This window comes from Stegodyphus dumicola, chromosome 1 (assembly GCF_044657685.1).
Source record: "Stegodyphus dumicola isolate Sdum_Otavi_A_Nest chromosome 1, ASM4465768v1".
Taxonomy (NCBI): Eukaryota; Metazoa; Arthropoda; class Arachnida; order Araneae; family Eresidae; genus Stegodyphus; species Stegodyphus dumicola.
The window spans coordinates 6098508-6120818 of NC_140768.1; the positions used below are offsets into that span (position 1 = coordinate 6098508).

Genomic DNA, 22311 nt, shown 5'->3' on the forward strand with positions numbered 1-22311 from the left:
TACATATACTAAGTAAGCTAAAGAACAAAGCAAGATATGAGTTTGTTTTTACGAGGGCATTTCGAAAAGTAAAGATACAATGGCTCGCATTCCTTAAAAAAAAAAAAAAAAAAAAAAAAAAAAAAAAAAAAACATTTATTTAGAAAACGTCAGTTACATCTTATTAACTGGATTATTTATTATTTTTCGACATAATCACCCCCGTTATCCAAACATTTGTTAAGTCGGTGCACAAGCTTTTGTATTCCCCAGTAATAGAAGGTTGGAACCCAGCGCGCACACAATTTCCTGCACCGTAACTTGACAGTCACAACTTCATAAAGAGTCATCGTTGACACTTCCGGTATGATCTGACACAATTCTTTCAATTTGAGACGTCTATTCGCATGAATTGCTTCCTCTATTCTCTGAAGAAGGGCATCAGAGATCACAGTTAGCCGACCTGTTCTTTGTTCGTCATGAACATCGGTCCTACCTTCAGAGAAATAACGACACCATTTCATTACATTTTGTCGATTCATAATGTTCCCATAAACAGAAACAATTTTTTTGTGAATATCCGCTGGTTGCTGACCTTTTGCATGAAGAAAACGTATGACGAAGCGCACTTCGCATTTGGCGGGATTCTGAATCGGCGCAGCCATTTTAAACACGACCTACTCCAACCAGAATCAACGTTGAAATGCCGAACGACCCCGAGGAGAAAGCTAACAGTTCAAGGTTAACACCTGTGTTGCCAACTTGCTCACCAAAACTTTCCTTTTCCTCTGGCGTACGGTGTATCCTTACTTTTTGAAATGCCCTCCTAGCAACTACCGATAAGCTACTACTACATTCTGAAATATCAGGAAAAGGTAGTGAAACATCGAGTATTCGAAAAGTGTATTCAAACATCGAGTATTCTGGGCACGCCGGATACGCATTATCCGTAACTCGGAGGAATTTTCTTATTGCATTTACATATTATTTTATTACAGAAAACACTTTCATTTAAAAAGAAATAAAATATAAAGCTTTCTTTCACAACAGCATTAAGCAGCTAAAATATTTCTTCGCCTGTATAAAGACTATTGCATTTCATTCAAAATAAAGCAATTCAATTTTTATTCACTTATGCTTTAAAATCGGCCAGATATTTTAGATTTGATTGTACCAGAATTAATGTTAAATGACTTTTGTGTCAAAAGGCATACTTTTTCATATACAACTAAAAAATCAATGCAATTTTACACGAGACGAAAATAACAGATTTTGCTCTTAGTGTTAAACGATCATGTAGTTCTAAACAGAATGTGGGTCACTGGCAAAAGTGCATTTTTCTAGCAGCAAAATCCATTCATTTCCTGCAATTAAACAGAATTCAATAAGGAATTACTTTTCGCTGATTATTTTCTTAAAAATATAAGCCAAATGAATTGCAGCAGATATTCATATAAATGCAATAACTCGAAATATCATTCTATTGTGTAATATGCAGAATTAACACTAGAGTTACAAAAGGAAAATGAGGGATTAATCTTTAAAATAAAGATTACTTTTGTTACAGGATTAAAAAACATGTAGAAATGGTTCATAAATATTTATGAAGCCATTATTTTGTTGATAGCCTGAATAATGTTAAAATATTGTTGCTCCTGCCAAACTGTGCATGAATAAACATAGAAAACTGCAACTAGAAATAATTGTTCAATAGGTCGTATGATCGGCAATGCACTTTTCGTTTTCATTTTTCCACACTCATTATGTACCGAGTAAGAAAATGGAATTTTATAACAGGGCAGATATAAGGCATGAGGATTCCATCAGAACGTTGGCAGTAGCCTTTGATTGAATAAGACATAGACAGGTTAAAGTATGAGTGATCACAAACATTGAGATTTTCAATATTCAAAGTATATTAATTACTACGAAGCCATTGTCAAGTAGAAATTCAAGAAACATTCAGTTTTAAGCATGAATTCAAACAGGGATAGGCAGTTAAATTTATTAATTTACGCAACTAACTTCGGCTATTTCTGTTTCAAAAGACTAACTTGTAATATGCAATATACACCACCCCACAGCAGTGATCAGTTGAACTTCCATTTCATAAAATGCATTTCATTTTCGATATTGCTATAGCTCTTCATTTTTTCAAGAAGCACATATTTACAAAAAGAAGATTCAAGGTTCCTTTTATAAATTTAAAGTGTACCAAAATTACTCTGGCAAGAATAGTAGTTGTTAAAAATATTTCTGCAGTACTACTTTATGCTTCTGATTATATGGTGGAAACACTAACATTTAAAAAAAATTTCATATGTAACCTTTCTCATAATTAGATCTTAGATTGGTAATTTCTGTCACAGACTTGTGTGAAAATTCTGAATTAAGAACTGGAGGAATGTGGAAATTTGAGGAGTTGTTTTCCCAAAAGTCACGAAATTTTTGTTGACTTTTGTTCGATAAATAAATTAGCATAACATAACTCATGTATCGAAATCATAGTAATAATATTCCTTCGTTTATCGGTCCTTGTGGTATTTATCTTTCTCTAGCTCCTATTTTCCTATTCCTTGTACGTGGCTTCTGATACGTGTGTTAATCGCAGTTTCATACTGATGATCTTATGAACAAATCTCTTTTAGAGAATTTAAGCCTGGGAAACTTAGTTCGGTTGAAATTAAAGTATTTTTCACAATCTTAAACAATATAATACAGAAGTATCGAAAGGTTGCATTTAAAGGGCGGGAACTCAGAAAATCCACTGGTGATTAGGTTAGGTTATTTAATAACGGCAAAGCCTCGGGAGCTATCTACCTAAGGGAAGGGATGTCTTCGTGGAGGACTTTCTAAGGGAAACTGGCTCGTATACACGTTACACATGGAGAAAACTATGAAAACCCTCATGCAGCCAGCCCATTCGTGGGATTCGAACCTCGAACCGAACTACCAGTGTTCAGCGACTTTACCACTCGGCTGCTGGTTGGCCAAATCCACTGGTGGACAGAGAATTTATCAATTCCAAGAAAGGTGTATTAGCAAGAAGAAAGTATTACAGATGCAAACCAGAATGAGAAAGCGTATAGCAAATGCGATCAGGTTTGGTTTGGCTTATTTGATTATGGTAAAAGACTAAAGGGCTATCTGCCTAAGGGAGAGGGATGCCTTTGTGAATAACTTTTTAAGGGAAACTAGCTCGTATACATGTCTCACATGGGAAAATCCACGACAACGCCTTGCAGGCAGATAGTTTGCTGGGATTCGAACCCCGGAACGAACTACCATTATTCAGCGACTTTGCCGCTAGTGGGCAACAGATGTGATCAGAATGAACAAGAAAGTTCAAAATTAACTTTCAAAATGGAGTCTAGAAAGTTACTTGCCAGAGTTTGGAATATCGCTCCATAGCTATCAAGAAAGAACAGAAATAAATAATATATATAATAAAATAAATAATAATATATACCTGAAATTTTTCATTATTACAATACTTCCTTTATTTCTTACAATGAAGTAAAGAGATAGGTTCTCTTCAAAAAATGAGGAAAATTTGCTCAGATTTAATACTTTGTTGGTGTAATGTATAATAATAAAGTTATTAAAAATTTTTGGTGTTGAAATTTTATCATGTTTACATCAGGGCTTAATTTCTAAAATCAGATAAGCCGATATACTTCTAGAAGCCAAGCAGAACGTGACACAGGCGAAACTTTTCCCGAGTTCGAGATTTGGTTGAGAATAACAGCAACAAGTGGCAATTTTTATCTTCCTAAAACATTAAATCTTTAGTCACATCATTCCAAAATATCTGCAGATAGTCTTTTCTGACGGAAGTCACTAGTGTTGGATGTTTACAAGTTCTCATAGATTCATTGCACTTCCTCATATAGAGTTTTGATGCACACTGAGGAAAATTTCATTTTATCTTAAAAGTTAAGAGTGCCGGAGCCCACTCCTTAAGCTCTCATTTACATAGCCACTCTTTGTGATTTGTAAAAGGAATCAATGCAACTCGTTTTATTTTGTCAAAGTTTTCCTTCAGCCATTTTTAAAAAACTCGTTATGAAACAAAAATTTGTTCAACTGCTTTGTTGCTATAAATCAGGAGTGAAAAGGTTTAGGTAACTGGAAGTAAAATAAAGTGTGAACTAATAAAAAAAAAAAAAAAAAAAAAAAAAAAACTGCTGTGAGTTCGCTAGATTACTTTTCAATTATGGAAAGATATTGCGTTGAGATACGAGACTCGAATGAATTATGATTTGCTCCTTTTTGCAAAAATGGAATCTACGATTCTGAACTTTCAACTATTGAAATATGGCCAAATGTTTGAATGTGAAAGAACATTCATTATATGAAGGTTACTTAATTTTAAGCATGTTCCATTAAGTCTTTTTTAATAGAAGTGTAAAGTATTCAAGCTCACATAAAACCTCATCCTCAACAGTAAAATTTTGTTTCGCAGTAAAATCTGGAATTCTTCCCAAATAATTAAAAAGTACGTAGTAGCGAAAAATAGCTTTCCTATAAATATGCCTAAATAACAATTAACTTATTAACAATTATGAGAAATTTTGCTTCTATTTAAATTAAACCACCTGTCTGAGTGCAATATTAAAATAGCTTAATGTTTAAAAATAAACAAACTGATTTGCTAATTCCGGAAATGGCGCAGAAATGTAGCAGAATATGTTGAACGAGAGTGATTTAGCTTCAGCTCAGTTTGAGTCTGAATAAGTCAAAAAAAAAAAAAAAAAAAAACCCTACCTTTTACAACAATAGAAGCAAATAATAAAATTTATGCTACTTAACATAAACAGAGGTAATTTTGAAATATTAGAAGAAGAACTGAGAGCTCAGAACTGAAGTACCCACAGTGTTAGCAATTCTTTGGTTACAATACAATATTTGGGTATTATGATCCATAAATTGGTCAAGTACAGCCCCCACAGTATAACTGTAGATAGATTTAAAAAAAGTGAAGCAGTTTAGCTTTAAGGAATGAAAGCAATACAAAGAGTTAATAATATTACTACAGAAATATTGATTTCAAATTCCTATTTGTAAAAATGCTAAAATTTGAAATTCTATATATTAACAATATTCAATTGTTATACCACATTCTAACTCAGCTAAAACTCAACAGCCCTAGTTAAAGCGAATTGATTACATGATATACATACAGCATGAAGCATCTTTCATCAGCAAATTCAGTATCTGTTCCTTCTCAGTCTGAGACATTCAACCATTGGCCAGTCTCTACTGGTCAATGGTTGGTGACCAATCAGAGAAATCAAATTTGTCTTATCTCCCCTTATTTCCCAATATACAATTTCCAAAGGTTACCAAAGCAGAAAACCCTACCTTCTAAGAAACTGTTTCAGTTGTGAAAAGATACGCTCATGAATATATCAGGGAAGTTATGCATCGTATAAATGAAATATTTTACCATTGATAAGAAAGGAATTAACCATGATAGAGATGAAATGATATATAAATGAGAAAGGCATACAGAATTTAATATTTTTAATAAGAGTTGAAATCTGGCATACTGGCAAAACCTACCTTATTTGAATTACTTCTTAAACCACAATTATATATCTGCGATCAGATATTCAAGAGATATTTGTAAAAGCTATTTATACACTCAGTACAATATTACTGCAATACTTCTGCTTACAATTATTCTCTGCAAGAAAAACAAAACAGGTTTTTACTTTAAGCAATTTTTATTGTGAACACATACACATTTGTATACACACATACAAATACAGTTAAAAGCAGTCTTCAAAAAGATTCACATTTATATAAATTTTCAACTGGTTACAATAAAAAATTAGAAAAAGAAATATTTTATTGCACAAATGCTAAACACTTGTCTAAAATTTCTAACATGAGTTTTAAAATACTTGGGTGACCACATATCAAAATGCTCGTATTTTTAAAACAGTAAATAACTTTTTCCTTCATAGTTTGAAATACAATATTAAAGTACAGCACTGGTTACAAAGGAAGAGGTAAATCCATAAAATTTCATGCAGATTCAGATAGAGCCACATGTACATAAATAACACAAACAGCATGATAAACAGCAATTTAAAAAGAGAATTCAAAGTTTATTTTATTACTGTGTTAAAAAGCACTAAAATTCAAAAATTTCAAACTGAAGCAGTAAATAATACTAACTGTGCAGACGAAATGAGACTACAACTTATCTGAAGAAATAATATTAGTTCTAATGACATTAGGATCATAAAGTTAGGAAACAATTGTTTTCTCCATAAAAATACAAAACTCCCTTCTCCAATGAAATTAAGTTATGATATTACAATATTAAGCTATTTCTGTTTAGAAAAAAAAAGTGAAAACTTTCGATTACAGTCTAGCATTTCAAAGTAAAGTTTGCTAACATATTTCAATTCAAAGACGCCCCTCCATTCTAAGAATGAAATTCTCATGAACAAAATGAAACAATAAACCATATCTAGCAAAATTTTTTAAATAATCGATTAATTTATTAACAATCATACTCCTATTTAAATAGTAATTTGAAAATTATTATTTAAGAATAATTAGTAATTCGGAAACGTCTGTAGGTTCAAGATACCATCAATTTTAAAGTGTGCCTTGTTTTCATCAGAATTTACTATGAGGGAAAATATGCAGTTTGGCTCCAAAGAAATATGGGAATAAAATTCTTTTCAGAAAGGATACCCTTTGAAGACATCCAAAAAATTTTACCAAGCTTGCATGTCAAGGTCAAAAACAATTTTCAGAATATGAGCTCACTAACAACTTCGTGAAGAAGCAACAGATTATTATAATTTCAGATAAAAGAAAAAACAATTAAGAAGGAAACAAGTATAAACAAAAACTTACATTTAATTTCCTGACCTGCAGGCCATACGTTGTAATAATTTTAATGCACTTTGAAAATGCAGGATCTGGTATTACTTTAATACTTGCTGCACTTCATAAATTCTGTGAACTAGGAGTTAGATTTGACAATTACCAATGATATGCATTATGCAGTATTATGCTATACAAATCTTCGTTCATTCTTACATACTGAGTATTCACACTCTGAAGCAGTTAGTCCTTCATTCACAGTAAAAAAAAAAAAAAAAAAAAAAAAAAAAAAAAAAAAAAAAAATTCGAATTTGGTTAATCAATTATATTGCATTTCCAAAGGCTTGTGGAACTTTGGTGAAGCAAATACATATAACAAATGACTCAGAAACATAACTATATGAATGTGTGCCTTCAGACGGTAATGTTGGTCAGTGATTGGGTAGCTTGACCTGCACAATTGTTGACAAGATATAGGGCACTAATTATCAGCTACAATGGACAATAAGAAGCAACAGTTGTAAGTTACCAATAAGGAATGTTGAAAAGGTCTTCATCTTTTTGATACGTGCCACAAAATCATCATAATTAAGAATGTTTTGAATTTCTCCTTTTTGAGAGATACTGTGAGAGACAATCAAGATAAAAATGAGTAGGTAGACAAAAAAATTATTCTGATATTTATTCAAAAATCATTCTATGATTATCCTTCACCTGAAGTAGCAGAAGAAACAGTTGATTTTTAACTCACGGGATGCAAGTATGCTTTACAAGCATAAAGATCCATGAACTGAAGAAAAATCTAAAGTTCAACTTGATGTGCATCTACAAATTAACATTATGGGAAAAAATTGAATTTAGCTGTAAAGAAAAAAGAGTTACTATAATGATGCAACACTAACAACAGATAAAAGCTAAATTATATTTGGTTTTTGTTGCATTTTAGTGGTTTTTAACTCATAGGTTTTATTACTCTATTCCGGACTTATGCCAATATATGGTATTAAAAACTGTAAACAATTTTAAAATTAATACCTAATTCATTTCAATTTTTTAAAAACTTTAAGAAGTAATGATGACTAGCATCAAAAGATTTTTTTACCGTTTGAAACAACATGAAAAAAAAAATTTAAAAACTATAATTGAGTGAAACTGCTCATTTCTTTAAAAACAGAGAACTATAAAAATAATTTGTATCGATATCAGCTATTTTGCCAAAAATATTTAAATTTTTCAAAGATTTATGAAATAAAAAGATTCTAGTTCAACTTATTTTGAAGTGAATGATTCTTTATCCTGTACAGCAATGGGATATCATCCTATATACTCAGAAAACACAGAAACATTGGATGAAGAAAACATATGTTAAAAAAAAAAATTCAACACAAAAAGAATTAAAATTTTTAAAGGTTTTCTTTTCTTTTCTGAATGTTAAAATGGCACAAAGAGAAAAATATCAATAAAGTATACTGCTATTTAAATTAAAATTTTAACAAAAAGTTAGAGGTAAAACATAGAAAGGACTGCAGCGTGTGCATTAATACAGAATTTCATATCACTATTTGATTTTATTTTGCACATAGACTAGAAAGTACACAAGTAGAGAGCTAAAAGGATAAAAGAATAAACAGAGAAGATGTAGACACATTAGGTTATTTCGAAGCAGGAGACAGGACAGGAAAAAGTGCAGGGGGCACCACAACATCGTCATAGACAAAAATGGTATTGCCCTACTGCACTAACATTTTCTGACTATCGAAAGGGGAAGAAATATATATAATGATTTTAATGAGTCCAGGTAGAGTATTTCCGGAAAATATTTAAACCAATCAGATTTAAAAGAAGAAAAAATATTCTTAACAACTTCATTTATTGCTCTAAAATCGCTGAATTTGTTACTTAATAACGGACAGATTAAATCTAAATGTTAAATAACTTACACTTTATTGAATAGCAGCATGCTGGAGCATGGAAGATAAAAACATTTTATTTCAAGGCAGTGGCTATATATAAACTTCTTTACAAGCTCTAGGTATACCTTAAATAAGTAAATTAAATTAAAAAAATAGTTAAATACAAAATACTTTAAATAGGTAAATTAAATCTTAAAAATGCTGAATACAAAGTACTTTGAATACAATGCTTTGAGTTTGTTGATTAAAATTGATGTATAAATATCTTGCATTTTGTCAAATGGCAATAGCCTGGCTGGCTACAGATAAAAATGTTTTATTTTAAACACTACTTCCATTGCTTGCTTTTAAATTACTGAGTTCATTAACCAGAAATTCATTAAATTTCTACAAAATATAAAATAAATGAAAAACCAGTTCGAAAATAAAAATTCGAGCTCAGAGGTGCACATGTTTGATTGGATTTGATTTTGACTAGGTGTATTCAAAATCTCTTGATGGATCTAGGTATTGTCCTTTTTCTACAATGCGAATAATATACAAATAAATATACATATATACAGATTCTTCATTATTTAACACCTTAACTGCCGCGGGCTTATATATATATACACCTTACTCGGCTGATGCGTTAGCTGCCTCGGCCAGACATATACGCTCTTCCAAAATACTATCATTTGCTTTGGGCTGCTACCCCTAAAATTATTGGCAAAGCTTTGGAATGCAACATCACAATGACCTTGACAAAGTATGCGAAGGAGGAAAGTGTGGGGAGAAATCGGAGAGAGGAATGTGTCTAAAGCAGTGAAAGTAATGACTGCACGGTATTGACTGGTGTTGTTTGAGTAAAACATATATATTTTTATTCTGTGTCCTCCGTTTTCGTTTACTTTTTTGTAGGTTCCAGGAATAAAGAAAGATATAATGGATGTTTCAAACCCATTTATCTTTTCTGAATTATTTTTTGAACTGCTCGTGCTTCATATTGTTACTGAAACTAACCGTTTTATAGACAAGTATATGGACCAAAAGCTTGCAAACAAAAAATCAAGAACAAAATTGTGGCATTCAACCAGTTCAGAAGAAATATACGTTTTTTTAGGCATACTGATTTCACAAGGTATAACACTGAAACCTGATATTGCACTTTACTGGTCTAAAAATAAATTGATCGAAATTCCATTTTAGGGATCTTTTTTTATTATAAAAACAATTTTTTTAATACTTACATCTTTTTATTATACATTTACTCTAAACATTAAATTTTGTGCATTTATTTTTTTCTTTTATTCTTTATTTTGTGAAAGTAAACAGTTTTTAGAAAGTAAAACTTCCACTTATTTTTCCCCTAATACATCGCATAACTACACGCGCCTGTGTGAAAAACCATGGCACTGGGAAATGAATCTTGTGTGTTTTCCCCGGCAGTTAAGGGGCTAATAGTAGAGATGATAAATAAATGATCTTGTATAGTGCATATTGACAACAAAGTGCTTTTGTTATTCATATCTTTATTTATAATGGACAGAATTTGATCATTAGCTGAAACAATATTTCTTAGAGATAATAATAATAAAAAAAACATTTTATGTAGAACAAATACATAGATAGTACCTTTTTTTAATTTTTACTATACTAAAATTAATGAAATTTGTATTATATGCTATATTACCTGATATCAGGCCCAGCACTTTCTAAATTACAAAAATCTTGCTGCCTGCTACAGCCGTACGGGCTCTGGTGCCAGCCCTGCATGACACTACAGATCATCTATATACCATATAAATTCATTTAATTGCTCCTAAAAACATATACTGTATTGCATTTAATATTATATAAATCAATAAAAATTAAAGCCCATTAACTATGCTAATAATTTAATTTCTTGGTTTATAAAAAGTAATAAGCAATCCAAATAAGTGGAATGCTAGTGGTTTTATATACTAGCATAGCACACGTAAAAGTGGTATTCCAATAGCTTTAATTTTATAAACTTTTGTTTTGCAATAAACCCTTGCTTATTTCAATATAAAAATAGGATGATTTTCAGTTGAGAAAGGCATGATCACACTGTGATGCAATCTACTCATTCACATTACTATCAGAAAAGTCTACAGAAATTTTCTGGGAGAAGGTTACCTTATCAATGTTTCAAGCACTCAACAGACTTATTTTGCTTTGCAGCAAATTTATCAATGATATGATGAAGAAATTAAGGATGAAACTGATAATATGTAATTTTCCTTCCAAACTTTTATTATTACATATTTTTAATGTAACTTATTGATCACTGTTGTTAATGTGACAGCATTCTTGATGGTTCTTTAAGCAGGTTACACAAAATCTTAAGGATAACAAAGATCTCAAAAGAATTATGACAGGAAAGAATAGGCCATAATAAACTGAGTTTTTCATTAATAATTCATAACGTCACATGGAAGTACATACTGGATCCCCAGAAGGAGCTATATTACTGCTGCATATCAAATTAGGCATAAAGAATCAATTATTAATCAACACTCTAGATACACTCCAAAAAATTCTTTAGACTATCTGCAGCTATTTTCTTTCTCCCACAAAAAAAATCATAAAATCTAAGGAATTCTCAAATAAACAAATTATGCTCAAAAAGGAAGCTTTGTTGCTTTCTTTTGTAACACGAAAGACCACATGGAATGGGAAAAATAGTCTAGCACATTCTTCAAAGTACAATTCCTTTACACCTTCATAACAAATTCAAAGAAAACATAAGTGCATATTCAGATGAGCAAAACAAATTTCACCTGGAAATACTGGACTTTGAGCATCAATACAAATGTGACATACTGTGAACAAATGTGTAAAAATAATCTATAATGTAGAAGAATTTCTATGATAATTTCTACATTCATTGCACATTAATTTTAATAGAGAAAATTATGCTAGCATTTTTGTAAGATTCATCTTGAACTTGTTCATGTTAGTGATTATCAATACACATACAATCCTCTGCCCACATATTTTTTTTTGTACACATAATGATTATTCTTTTACAATACTATCAGAAAAGTGCGCATGTTTGATTGGATGCACATGTTTGATTGAATTCTATTAAAGTTATATTATTATTTTATATCTTTACATCCGACTGTATATGTTTCCTTATTAAAACAAGATCAATTTATAAATAACAGCGGCCATGATCATAAAAACAAAATTTTGGCAGAATAACCATCATTTTTCTAATTCTTAGATTTGATAAAAGAACAAAGTTATGAAACCAGGTAAAATTACAATTTGTTGTTGAGTGCAAAACATTTCAAGGCAATTTACTTCAGAAGACTTTTTTAGTTCTTTTTTGGTTTTGGTAGTTTCTGAAAAAAATTATATATTAAAAAAATATTGATTTAAAAATATAATGTTTGCATGTTTTCCCCTTACATTCATTTTATATGATTTTTTTTATTTACTACATATTTTTTATTGACATGATATAGCTTTATATCAATAAACATTGTGAACATAGGCAGTAATCAGGTCTGCTATAGGGAGTGGGAGAATAAATCTTTCATTTTCTTAGCAAGTATGAATGATTACTAACCTTCCTCCTTGAGAAAAACAAACAGATTGCAAATAACTAAGAACTACAGACTATGCATTAACTAAGTATCTGTTTTGTTGCAAATGTTTTCTAATTTGTTCAAAATGCTTTATTCTACTCGCTTATTTATTTGCATTATGCATGCATGCACTACTGAATAAGTTATTACTCAATAGTCTTTAGTTCTAAATACTAAAATAAATGCTCTGCACTTATAGACTCACACTCATATGGGCAAAAATTGGCAGCTATTTAATGTGTATTAATGAGTGTATGCATGTATAAATAACTATGGAATTCAATAACACAAAATAACCAAAATACAACACAGCAAGAATAAACATTTTGCAATAACCTGAAGTATATTTGAAAAGAACATTCTGCAAGATAAAATGCATGCATAAACCTTTCCTAGAAATAGCAATTTTTTTAATGTGACCAAAAATTAGAACTTGATGCTTTTCATAAAGTAAACAAAGGTCAAACTATTATACTAAATTACAGATGCATATTTTATTTTTAAACTTCATACTGATACTTCAAAAGTCGAATATTTACAAATCTCAGTAAACTAAAAATATAACAACAAAACAATGACCGAGCATATTCATTTATGTATTTACATAAAATAAAATACAATAAAAGAGAATATGAAACATGTATATACATAATCTGAAATGTCAAAATATTAGGTATAACTTTATATTAAGCTTATGACTGCTATTACCAACCTCCCCAAAATAGTTTTCAGTTGAATGCTAAATGTAGGAATAATTTTGAATCTGCAGTAGTGCTTCAATGTCAGATTCAGAGTTTAGAGATATGGAAAAAAAAATTATCAGCATTCGAACTAACATAGGATAAGCAATTTTATCTCTGAGACAGCAGATATTATTGTATCTTTATGGACAACAATGGAAAGAATATCCAGAAATATATAAATTCTATCAAATATCAGTGGAATGTCATAAGAGTAGATGTCCTCATGTTGATAACAAGTAAAAGTTACATTAAATCACATTTAAATTCAATGGTGTTGCTAATCACTACTTGTGAATACAGCATTCCACAAGATTTGGTATTTGTCAGGTATCACTGTTGTTTCTGTGACATTATAATGCCTTTCTGTGGGAAGCCAATCATCATTGAACTATGAATTTTACCACATGGCTGTGTTGGAAGAACTCTGATTTCCCTATGCAAAAAAGCACCACTGCAAGTGGTATCTTCCTCACATACAACTAATATATATCATCAGCTTTTAAGAAAGTCAGATCTCATTCCATATTTGCAAGTTTCCATGGCAGGGAGATGGTTTGTTTCAGTAGGATAGTGCATGCTTTTACAATGCATAAGGTTATACAGAATTGGCTCAGTTATCAACCCTCATAACTCCTACTAAAAACCCCTATCAATCACTGAAAACTTCATTAACTGTCTTGCAAATGGCATCCAATAAAATGACTGCATTATAAATAGTCATTAACATATCACTGTAACAATTCTAGCAACTTGTTGATTAAGTATCACAATGAATAGCCACATTTATTCAGATAGAAGAATTACATGCCAATAACACTGTGCCTTATATTTTGGCACTTCAACATATATAATGAATACAAGTTATATTATGCTGAAACATTTTACGACATTTACAATAAAACATATAATACCAAGTACAGAAGAAATTGAGAGCAGATTTAAGAAGTTACCTAGCTTCTGTTGCACTATGCTTATGTCAAACTTAACATACAAACACATAATTATAACTACTTAAAATAACACAAAAACAAGAATACCCGTAAAAAAAAATCTGGTCATATTAAATGACACACTCACTTTAGTTCCATTGCTTTAGACAATTTATGAAACTTGTTAACACTTCATATATAATCTGCAACACTATTTACATAAAAACACACATGAAAAGTTTTATTTTTGGCTGTAAAACTAGGAACTAATATTAAACACAGAATACATACTGCGTAAAACTTACAGCATTTTGCTGCTGAAACAAACAAACAAATAAAAGTTGGCACAATAATGTAGATGGTGAACTTGTTAAGCATGAATATTTGAACATTCATCAGAGTATAATAAAACATGATCCATCATTTTGTTTTTCTTATGGAATGACCTTGAAACCACTGTAGAGATTTGACTGGAGGTGCAGCAGGTAAAGGAAGTGATGGATTTCCTTGTTGAGCAAAATTTCTCTGAGGATTTAGAAAAGGATTGATGTTGGTGTTATTTACGCCACCAGGAAATAGCAATGGTACAGAACTTGAAACTGGTGAATGGGAAGATACTGGAAACTGCAGTGGTGAAGAGGTTGCTCCTAATCCTGAAATCTGGCCAAGTAAATTAGGTGGACGATAATTCATCAATGAAGAAGCAAACAAGGCATTTGCTTGAGGTATCATGTTCTGCTGCACCTGTGGAAATGGGACTGGTGTTGAAGTAGGAAAGCGCATCTCCAATGAATTCTGCGCTGGTATACCTCCAAAAGTGGATGGAAATTGACATGGAGGTGGCATAAACATATAATTAGGAAAGAAAGGTCTAAAAACTGGTGGTGTTGGTAACATAGGGACATTTGGAAAAGAAGAGAAGGAATTACTGTGGGAGTTTTGCTGCATGTCTGTAACATAACGTACGGCTGGTGATTGCACAGTTTTAGGTAAAGTGGAGTATGCATTGTTCCCTGTGTTGGCTGATGAACATGGAGGAATGTATACAGCTACACCATTTGTCCCTGGAAAAAAATACTACCTTCAAAAACAAATATCATAAAGAGACAAATTCTACAGTAAAAGTAAAACACAGTCACAGTAAAAAACACAGTAAATAGTTATTATAGTTAATAAATACACCACAGCAAAATAAAAAATATGTTACACATGTTGAATAAATATGATGACAGAAAGAGACATGCTAATTCAATCTAAAAATTAAGCAATATAAAATCTTCATTAGTTTGCATCCATAACCAATTAAAAAAAACCTTTTTTTTCCCACTGAAATAGTGAAAAAAGGTTCAGTTTTTTAACTGAAAATTTATTAATTTTTTGTTTTATGTTATATTATTTATGTAATACTTGTTTTATTTTAATTTTTTTGTACATATACATTTTTTAAAATTTGTGCACAATAATTATTCATTTAGGTGTTTTATTGTAAATCACTCTGCTACATTTTGTGTACATAAAAAGAAATTTCATAAATGCCAAATAAAACATAAGAAATCACATTTTAAAATTTATTTGCTATATTTGGCAAAATCTTGCAGAATAGGGCAGGTTTTGAAAATCTAAAAATCTGATGTGTACACCAAAGTGATGTATAAAAGAAATTAAACAAACAAACAAACAAAACAAAACAAAAAAAAAAAAAAAAAAAAAAAGAAAGAAAGAAAGAAACAGTTTTTCACAGACGATTCAGTATTTCTCATTCAATTAATTTAGTTCTCACTTTGTGACAAGGCAAAACTAGATAAAACTTATTTAGTCATATTTAGTAAATAAATTCCAGAATGGATTAAGCATGATTTAATTCACAATAATAAAAGCAGGCGTTATCTTTGTTGTTGTGAAGCTTAGTTTCTTTAGATTGGCAACAAATCAGCTATTCTGCTAAATTTCAAATGTAATAAATTATGGCCACCATGGCAAAAATAATTAGGCTTAGCTGCACTTAAACAACTTTTAAATTGTTGATAATTCTACAAATATCGCATGCAGATTTACTAAAGGCATAAAAACCTTAACAAGAAGATAAGAACAACATAATTCAATCATTTTTAAAGAAAAAAAAAAATTGTGCAATTTGCAAACATATAAGAATAAAGAAACCGAGATCACTGAGCCGAGTTACAGATTTGATACATATACATATATTTATATGCTTTTGGTGAGGCCGATTGCAACCAAAATATGAGGTGCACATCTACATGTTATAGCAGCCTTATATATAACATTTCAATGTTCTGAGGCTACTCATTTTTTAATTATGTGAGATACATACGCACAGAAGCCATGAAAAATTCTCTTCAGAGTTCATTTTAAATCAGTTTTATAATTTTTTTGGAGAAAAAGAATCCTTTATTCTGTCCTTACGTACAGATGTCGCACAAAAACATCATTAAATTGCATTAAATAGCGGTGAAAATGTATATTTTCGTTGAAATATGATGCCTGAAATTTTTTGTGATTACAATACTTCCTTTTTACTTTGTACAAGGAAGTAAAAATGAGTTCTAAAAATGAGATCTTATTGACACCAATTTCAATAACTCTCAACGATTTTATCAAAAAATTTCAAGTCTAAGTAAGTATAAAAGACAGACTGGCAGAGAACACTATCTATTCAGCAATGACTCAATTACACAGAAACAGGTTTTTTTCATCCTTAGACCAGTAAACAAGTTTTATAAGAAATCGTGATTTTTTGACAATAAATTGTTTTTAATGAATCCACAATTTTTCCTTTGGCTTAATATGGGGTTTAATAATATGTAACCAGCAGGCCTTTGCTGACAGTAGATGCAAGGTTGTGTGACGGCAGCAAGTTAAAAAGATGCCAGGCAATCATTAAAACAAGCAGTTCGGCTCGCTGCCTGTTTGAACAAGAAATTTCTTGTCTTATTTGAATGCCCCTCCGGGAATCCACTCAGGTAAAACCTGGGAAGCTACTGATTACGATCTGTAACTTGGCAGTCTCGACCACGGGTGTCTAAAATCAGTCTCCACAGAACTGGAGTCATCGCTAGCGATGGCTGTTTCAGACTTGGCAGGGACCATATGGCATTCTCGTCCATTCCATTAGTTGTGGTTCAGCTATATAGTCATATATTCATGGTTGTCTGAAGCGGAACATCCCCCTCGGTGGAGCTTTCGAATTCAGCGAGCCTTTAAACTGCTTGAGGTTTCCAGTAAGCGTCTGGAGCCTCAAAACTGCATATTCATATCCTTCCATGATTTCCCACTGGGGGCACCTAAAGCCGACATCTGTATACCATAATGTAGTGTTAGCAGGCCGGATTGGTGGCCCAGCCTTTTTGACAGCGTTTAAGTGACTTCATTCTGTTGTCTGGCGTTGGGGCCCCTGTTGATGGCAGATGTTTTTACCATCCATCCATAACGGGGACATGAAATGTGAGTTGTTGGGTATTCCTGTCGACTCAGCTTAGTATTAACTCGTCGGCTTGATCGATAGCTCAGCGGCCTCTTGGATCACCTCTAGGGGTTGGGGCGTCTAACAGTGCTAAGGAAGCCTCGAGCTAGCCTGGTCTGAGTGCTTTTCCTCCTAGCACACTGTCTTATTTGACCGAAAGTTATAACCAGGGCAGGAGTTCATCTCTAGTGTTCCCTTCTGTCTTATTTGAACGTGAAAATACGTGATGCCGATGGGTATGTAAGACGCATTCGGCAAATTGCTTAATCTTTATTTTTGTGTCTACTGTTGCAAGAGTAGTAATTTGTTGCAACATTTATCTTTTTTTGTGACTGCTTATCATTATTGTTTTTCTACATAAAAAAGGTAAGTGCAGTTACATATTATGTTAAACTTAGGTTAATTTTTTAATTTTGGAAAATCAACGATTTGAACATAATTATTCAAAAACTGTTTACCTCTCATCTTTGAACCATTGTGGTATTGTTGGCTGTGTAAATTGCTAATATCTAAACCATTTTCCTCAAAGTCTTTAATAAGAACGCTGTTCTTTATTCACCGGTCGTATCTACTGAAATACAAAATACTAAAAGCCTTTCTTCAATACTCATGTCTGTACTTTCTAAATTAAGATACCTCATACAAATTAATAACTGCTCTTGATGGCTGGCATCAGGGGTACAATCAAGTAAAATAGAAAAATACTTTGCCTGTTTGACCTTATTTAAAATAATTTGCTTTATATTATTCCTTAATAAGAAATTTCATTTTGAATTTTATCTTCAAGGCAACGAAGCATAATTTTTCTAGTTTGAATTTTATTAATATATACCGACATGATAGAGTCAAATTCTGTGATTATTTCTATACGCTTTAAAAATTATTATTTCTTTCGAATAACTTGTTACTGGAACCACAGAAAGGAGTGCAAGATACGCCTGTTGTTGGCAACAGCCTTGAGCACCTTACAAGCGACATTACGATTTAGCTCAGTTTCGCCCCCAATTTTGATGAAGAGCATTCTGGAGGGACGGATCCGAGCGTCTCCCTCCCCTCTACCTCTACCGCCAACCTCTCAGGAGGACTTTCGCAGCGCATATTTAGAGTAACCCCACGGGGCACAGACATTATACATTTACAAACATCCATGCCTTCTCCGAGATTCAAACCCGGGCCCTTCGGCACCGCAGTCAGCAACGCTAACCACTACACCGGTTAGATGGCTTTTTATAACATGAATGTATGTATAATTTTTCAATAAATATGTCTGAGTGTGGGTTTTAACAAAGCACAAAATGTTTGCATATTTAAACAAATTTAGACAAATTAAAAGATAAAATTTAATTTTTTTGTTTTTATATTATTATGTTCATAATGCTTCGTTTTAAATGTTAACCATAAGCAAATGGTGCCACTGTATAAAGGCGCTCGCTAGACACTTGCATAACGGTGCCAATTAGGCTTGGCGTGGGCCTGGCGACCAGGTTTGCCAACTCAGAATTTTAGTTTATCATCAAAGATATCATCAAAGATAAAAAATGCAGGGTGTCTCTTAAGTCTGTAAATATTTTAAAAATTCATAAAAATTGAAAGAATTGGTAGAACTGAGCTTCTTTTGCGAAAAAGTTATACTCAAAAAGGGGGATTTTGTTTTGTTTTGTTTTTTGTAAAGAAAAAAAATAGTTAAAATTTTAATCGATAGAGAGCAATGCATAGACCCCAGTAACAAGGAATACGTAAATCAAGAGTCCTATACGTCACAGGTTTTATGATCAACAGCTCATTTCTGATTTTTCCTCCTACTTACTTTGTAAATTACTTACTTAATTTACACAATTAAACTTAATTAAGTTTTAATTGTGATGCTGATATTAGTGGACATTAGTGGATGGCATTATTAGAGAGGTTGTTTTATCTCAGCCAAGAATTGCCTACTGAAGCATTAAAGGTTTTGAACACAGAATGGATGGAAGAAAGGTTCAGGTCCAATCACTCTTGCCAAACTGACTTCCCTGGTACTATGTTCTGAAGACTGTTCGGTACTGTTTCTTTTTTTACTTATTACGTGCTCTGCCCTTAGTCACTACACAGAAAGGGAGGGATGCTCTGTGGAGGTCTTTTTAAAAGAAAGTGGTTCATATCCCTGCTACGCATGGGGAAAACCACGAAAACGCCCACGCTGCCAGCCTGTTTTGCAGGGCTCGAAACCAGACCAAACCACCTGTGTCCAGCAGCTATTACCACTCGCCCGCTGGTGGATCAGTCCTGTTCCTCAGAATTTTAATGCTGAGTGAATTTCTAGTATTCAGCAATTTTATTCATGAATGTAAAATCATTCAGAATGTCTGAAGTCCGAAACTGTTTTTATTAAGTAATGCAAAAGTAAAATTTGGTGTGTACTACAAAACAGAAGTTATATGTTTTATATAGATAAATTCTTTATTTTATTTTTTTTTAACAAAGCATCTCCTGTATTTTCCCAACTACATGTGTTTGAAAAACATTTATTTTTTTTTTTTCGAAATTTCTTTTGCATGGAATACTCTTGACTTGTATTGCTTTTATTTAAATACATTATCTACTGTTTTCGATTTAGTAACTAAACAAAAGCCCATTTAAAAGCCTATTTAATATGAAAAATTTATGAATTTTCAACAAATTTTGTATTCTTTGGCATTCTGAATTTCTAGCTACTAAGTTTTTCACACTACTTAAGAATTTCAGAAATTCTCTTTCATGCATGTTTTAAGATATTTCACATAATGTATTTAAAATACACCCAAAACCAGATTACTTAAATTATTACTCTTAATCGTAATTCTTGAAAAGACTGCAAATAATTATTTTATAACATAACATATAAGTACATAACAATGCATGCAACGTTTTTTGCAGTTTTCCCCTAGAAATAACTAAAAGCTATCTAAGAAACGGAAGCACAGAGAGTGATGTATTGCTGTTGATCATGATCCCCCCAGCCCATACCATGGCACTACGCACAGTGTATATCGGTTTCTTTCAAGCATGTTTGCTAGACTATGTGCAGTACCACTTTCATGTCACATCAGTTGTCATCCACAGTCAGACAAGAAATTGAACCCACTTTCATTTGAGAATATTACACAAGTCCAGTTGTCCTCCCTCCAATTGTGATACTGATCACAACATTGCAAACTGGTGGAACGGTGACATCTAGACAACGGAATGCACATAACAGGATGGCGAACGTGTAGTCCTCCTTGATTTCAGGATACAGTTTTTCGGGACATTCGCTGACTGAAGTAACTGATTTCATAACTCAGTAGCTGTGCTGTGCCAGTTCCTTTTTGTCGACAGCACTAAGTACCTATCTTCTGTGAACACGACCAACCGTGTGACGTCTGCTACATTTACAATTTGTTTGAAATCATTTCCAAGGCTTGAACCAACACTGTGGCTGACATCAAACTCTCTATCAACATCTGTTATTTTTCGCCCTTAATCTTGCCAATAATACTCCTACAAGTAAAATCTTCTAAGTAATGTTGGGAAGACAAAATGAAAACTTAGTTCATCAAATGATTCTTTCCCATTAAATTTTGCTTCTGAACAACAATGGTCAATGTGCACAAAATCCTTTACATCCCTTATCAGAACTATCATGTGACAAAGCACTTTGGCAATCAAAAATTTGCATACACACAACCCGTCTTGCTGTATATTACACTTATATTAATTTCCACATTTCATTTCTTTGCATTTTGTGGTTGCTATCACCGCTACTGTCAGCCTTCCTTGGTATTGTCCACCAGTGCAGCTCCTTTGCTGGGAGAACGTACATGGCCAAAAAACTTAAGACTATGTAATTTGCATTTCCCATTTGGAAACCAAGTCAGTTTTCTGTTGGAATTTATTAATAAATAAGAATCCTAGTTAATAAGAATCCTAATTCACAAGAAATCCTAGTTAATTTTTCATCAAGTTACTGTGTCACTAATTTGTTTTGAACTGAGTAGTTAAACATCCTTCAGGTTTTATAGCTGTAATGATAAATTTCGTTGAAGCATACTTTTTATGTCCTGAGTCAGATTTAAAATGAAAGATGCAGTTAAGCATCTGTCAGTTTTCAAGAAATGAAATAAGCATTAAGAAAGTGCATTACTGGAGAAGTTGAAGAAAGATAGATACCTGACTTGGGAACTATTTTCTACATGAAAAGAGCTTTATTTATTGTGCCCAACTTTAGAATCAGCTCGAAATTTATAATTATAATTTATTATAATTAAAAATGTAATTTATTTCTTTGGGATCATAAAGAAAACGTTAGTGTTAAAAATTAGATTTTTAACACTGACATGTTCATTACTCAGAATTTTAATAATATTAAAAATACAGAAAAATTTATCTGAAACAGAACAAACAGAATTTCTGCTTGTCAGATTTCTCTGTTAGAATATGAATTAAAATCTCTTTTTTTCCACTTCTATATTAGAAAGAATTTCAGTTTACATTTCAGATTAAAGCAATTTTCAATGCAATTACAGAAACACTACTAAACAGAAGATATGATTTTTTTAAAAAACCAAGAAAGGCTGATTTAAAAGCTTTAAGACTCTGTTTCTGACTAAATATTGACTTTAATAAGTATTAAGGAGTACCAAGATTAAGAATAAGTATTTAGGAGTTAAGTTCCAAGATTAAGATGAAGTCATAATTTGTAAATGATTGTGAATTAGTATGTTAAGTGATATTTAGGGACTTGATTGAGAAAATCTTAATTGCTAATCTTGATTCATCAACTTGATTTGGTAATCAAGGTTTCAGATGAATCTAGGATTA

At 31.8% G+C, this 22311-nt stretch overlaps 1 protein-coding gene across 2 annotated transcripts in view; it reads right to left on the reverse strand.

The window, feature by feature from the left end:
• Positions 1–5689: 5689 nt before the first annotated feature.
• The window catches only part of LOC118203349 (uncharacterized), a 74324-nt gene continuing 57702 nt past the window's right edge, over positions 5690–22311 (reverse strand). Inside the window, exons 9-10 of one of the 2 annotated variants that reach the window (XR_015040079.1) lie at positions 10414–15076; positions 5690–8866 (exon numbers count right to left, since the gene is read on the reverse strand). Coding sequence is in view for 1 of the 2 variants with exons in the window: in XM_085812452.1 (XP_085668578.1) it covers positions 14433–15076 (644 nt within the window). In the remaining variant the exon portion in view is untranslated. Of the gene's footprint in view, positions 15077–22311 lie in introns of both variants that reach the window. The other variant, XM_085812452.1, reaches the window with a different exon arrangement.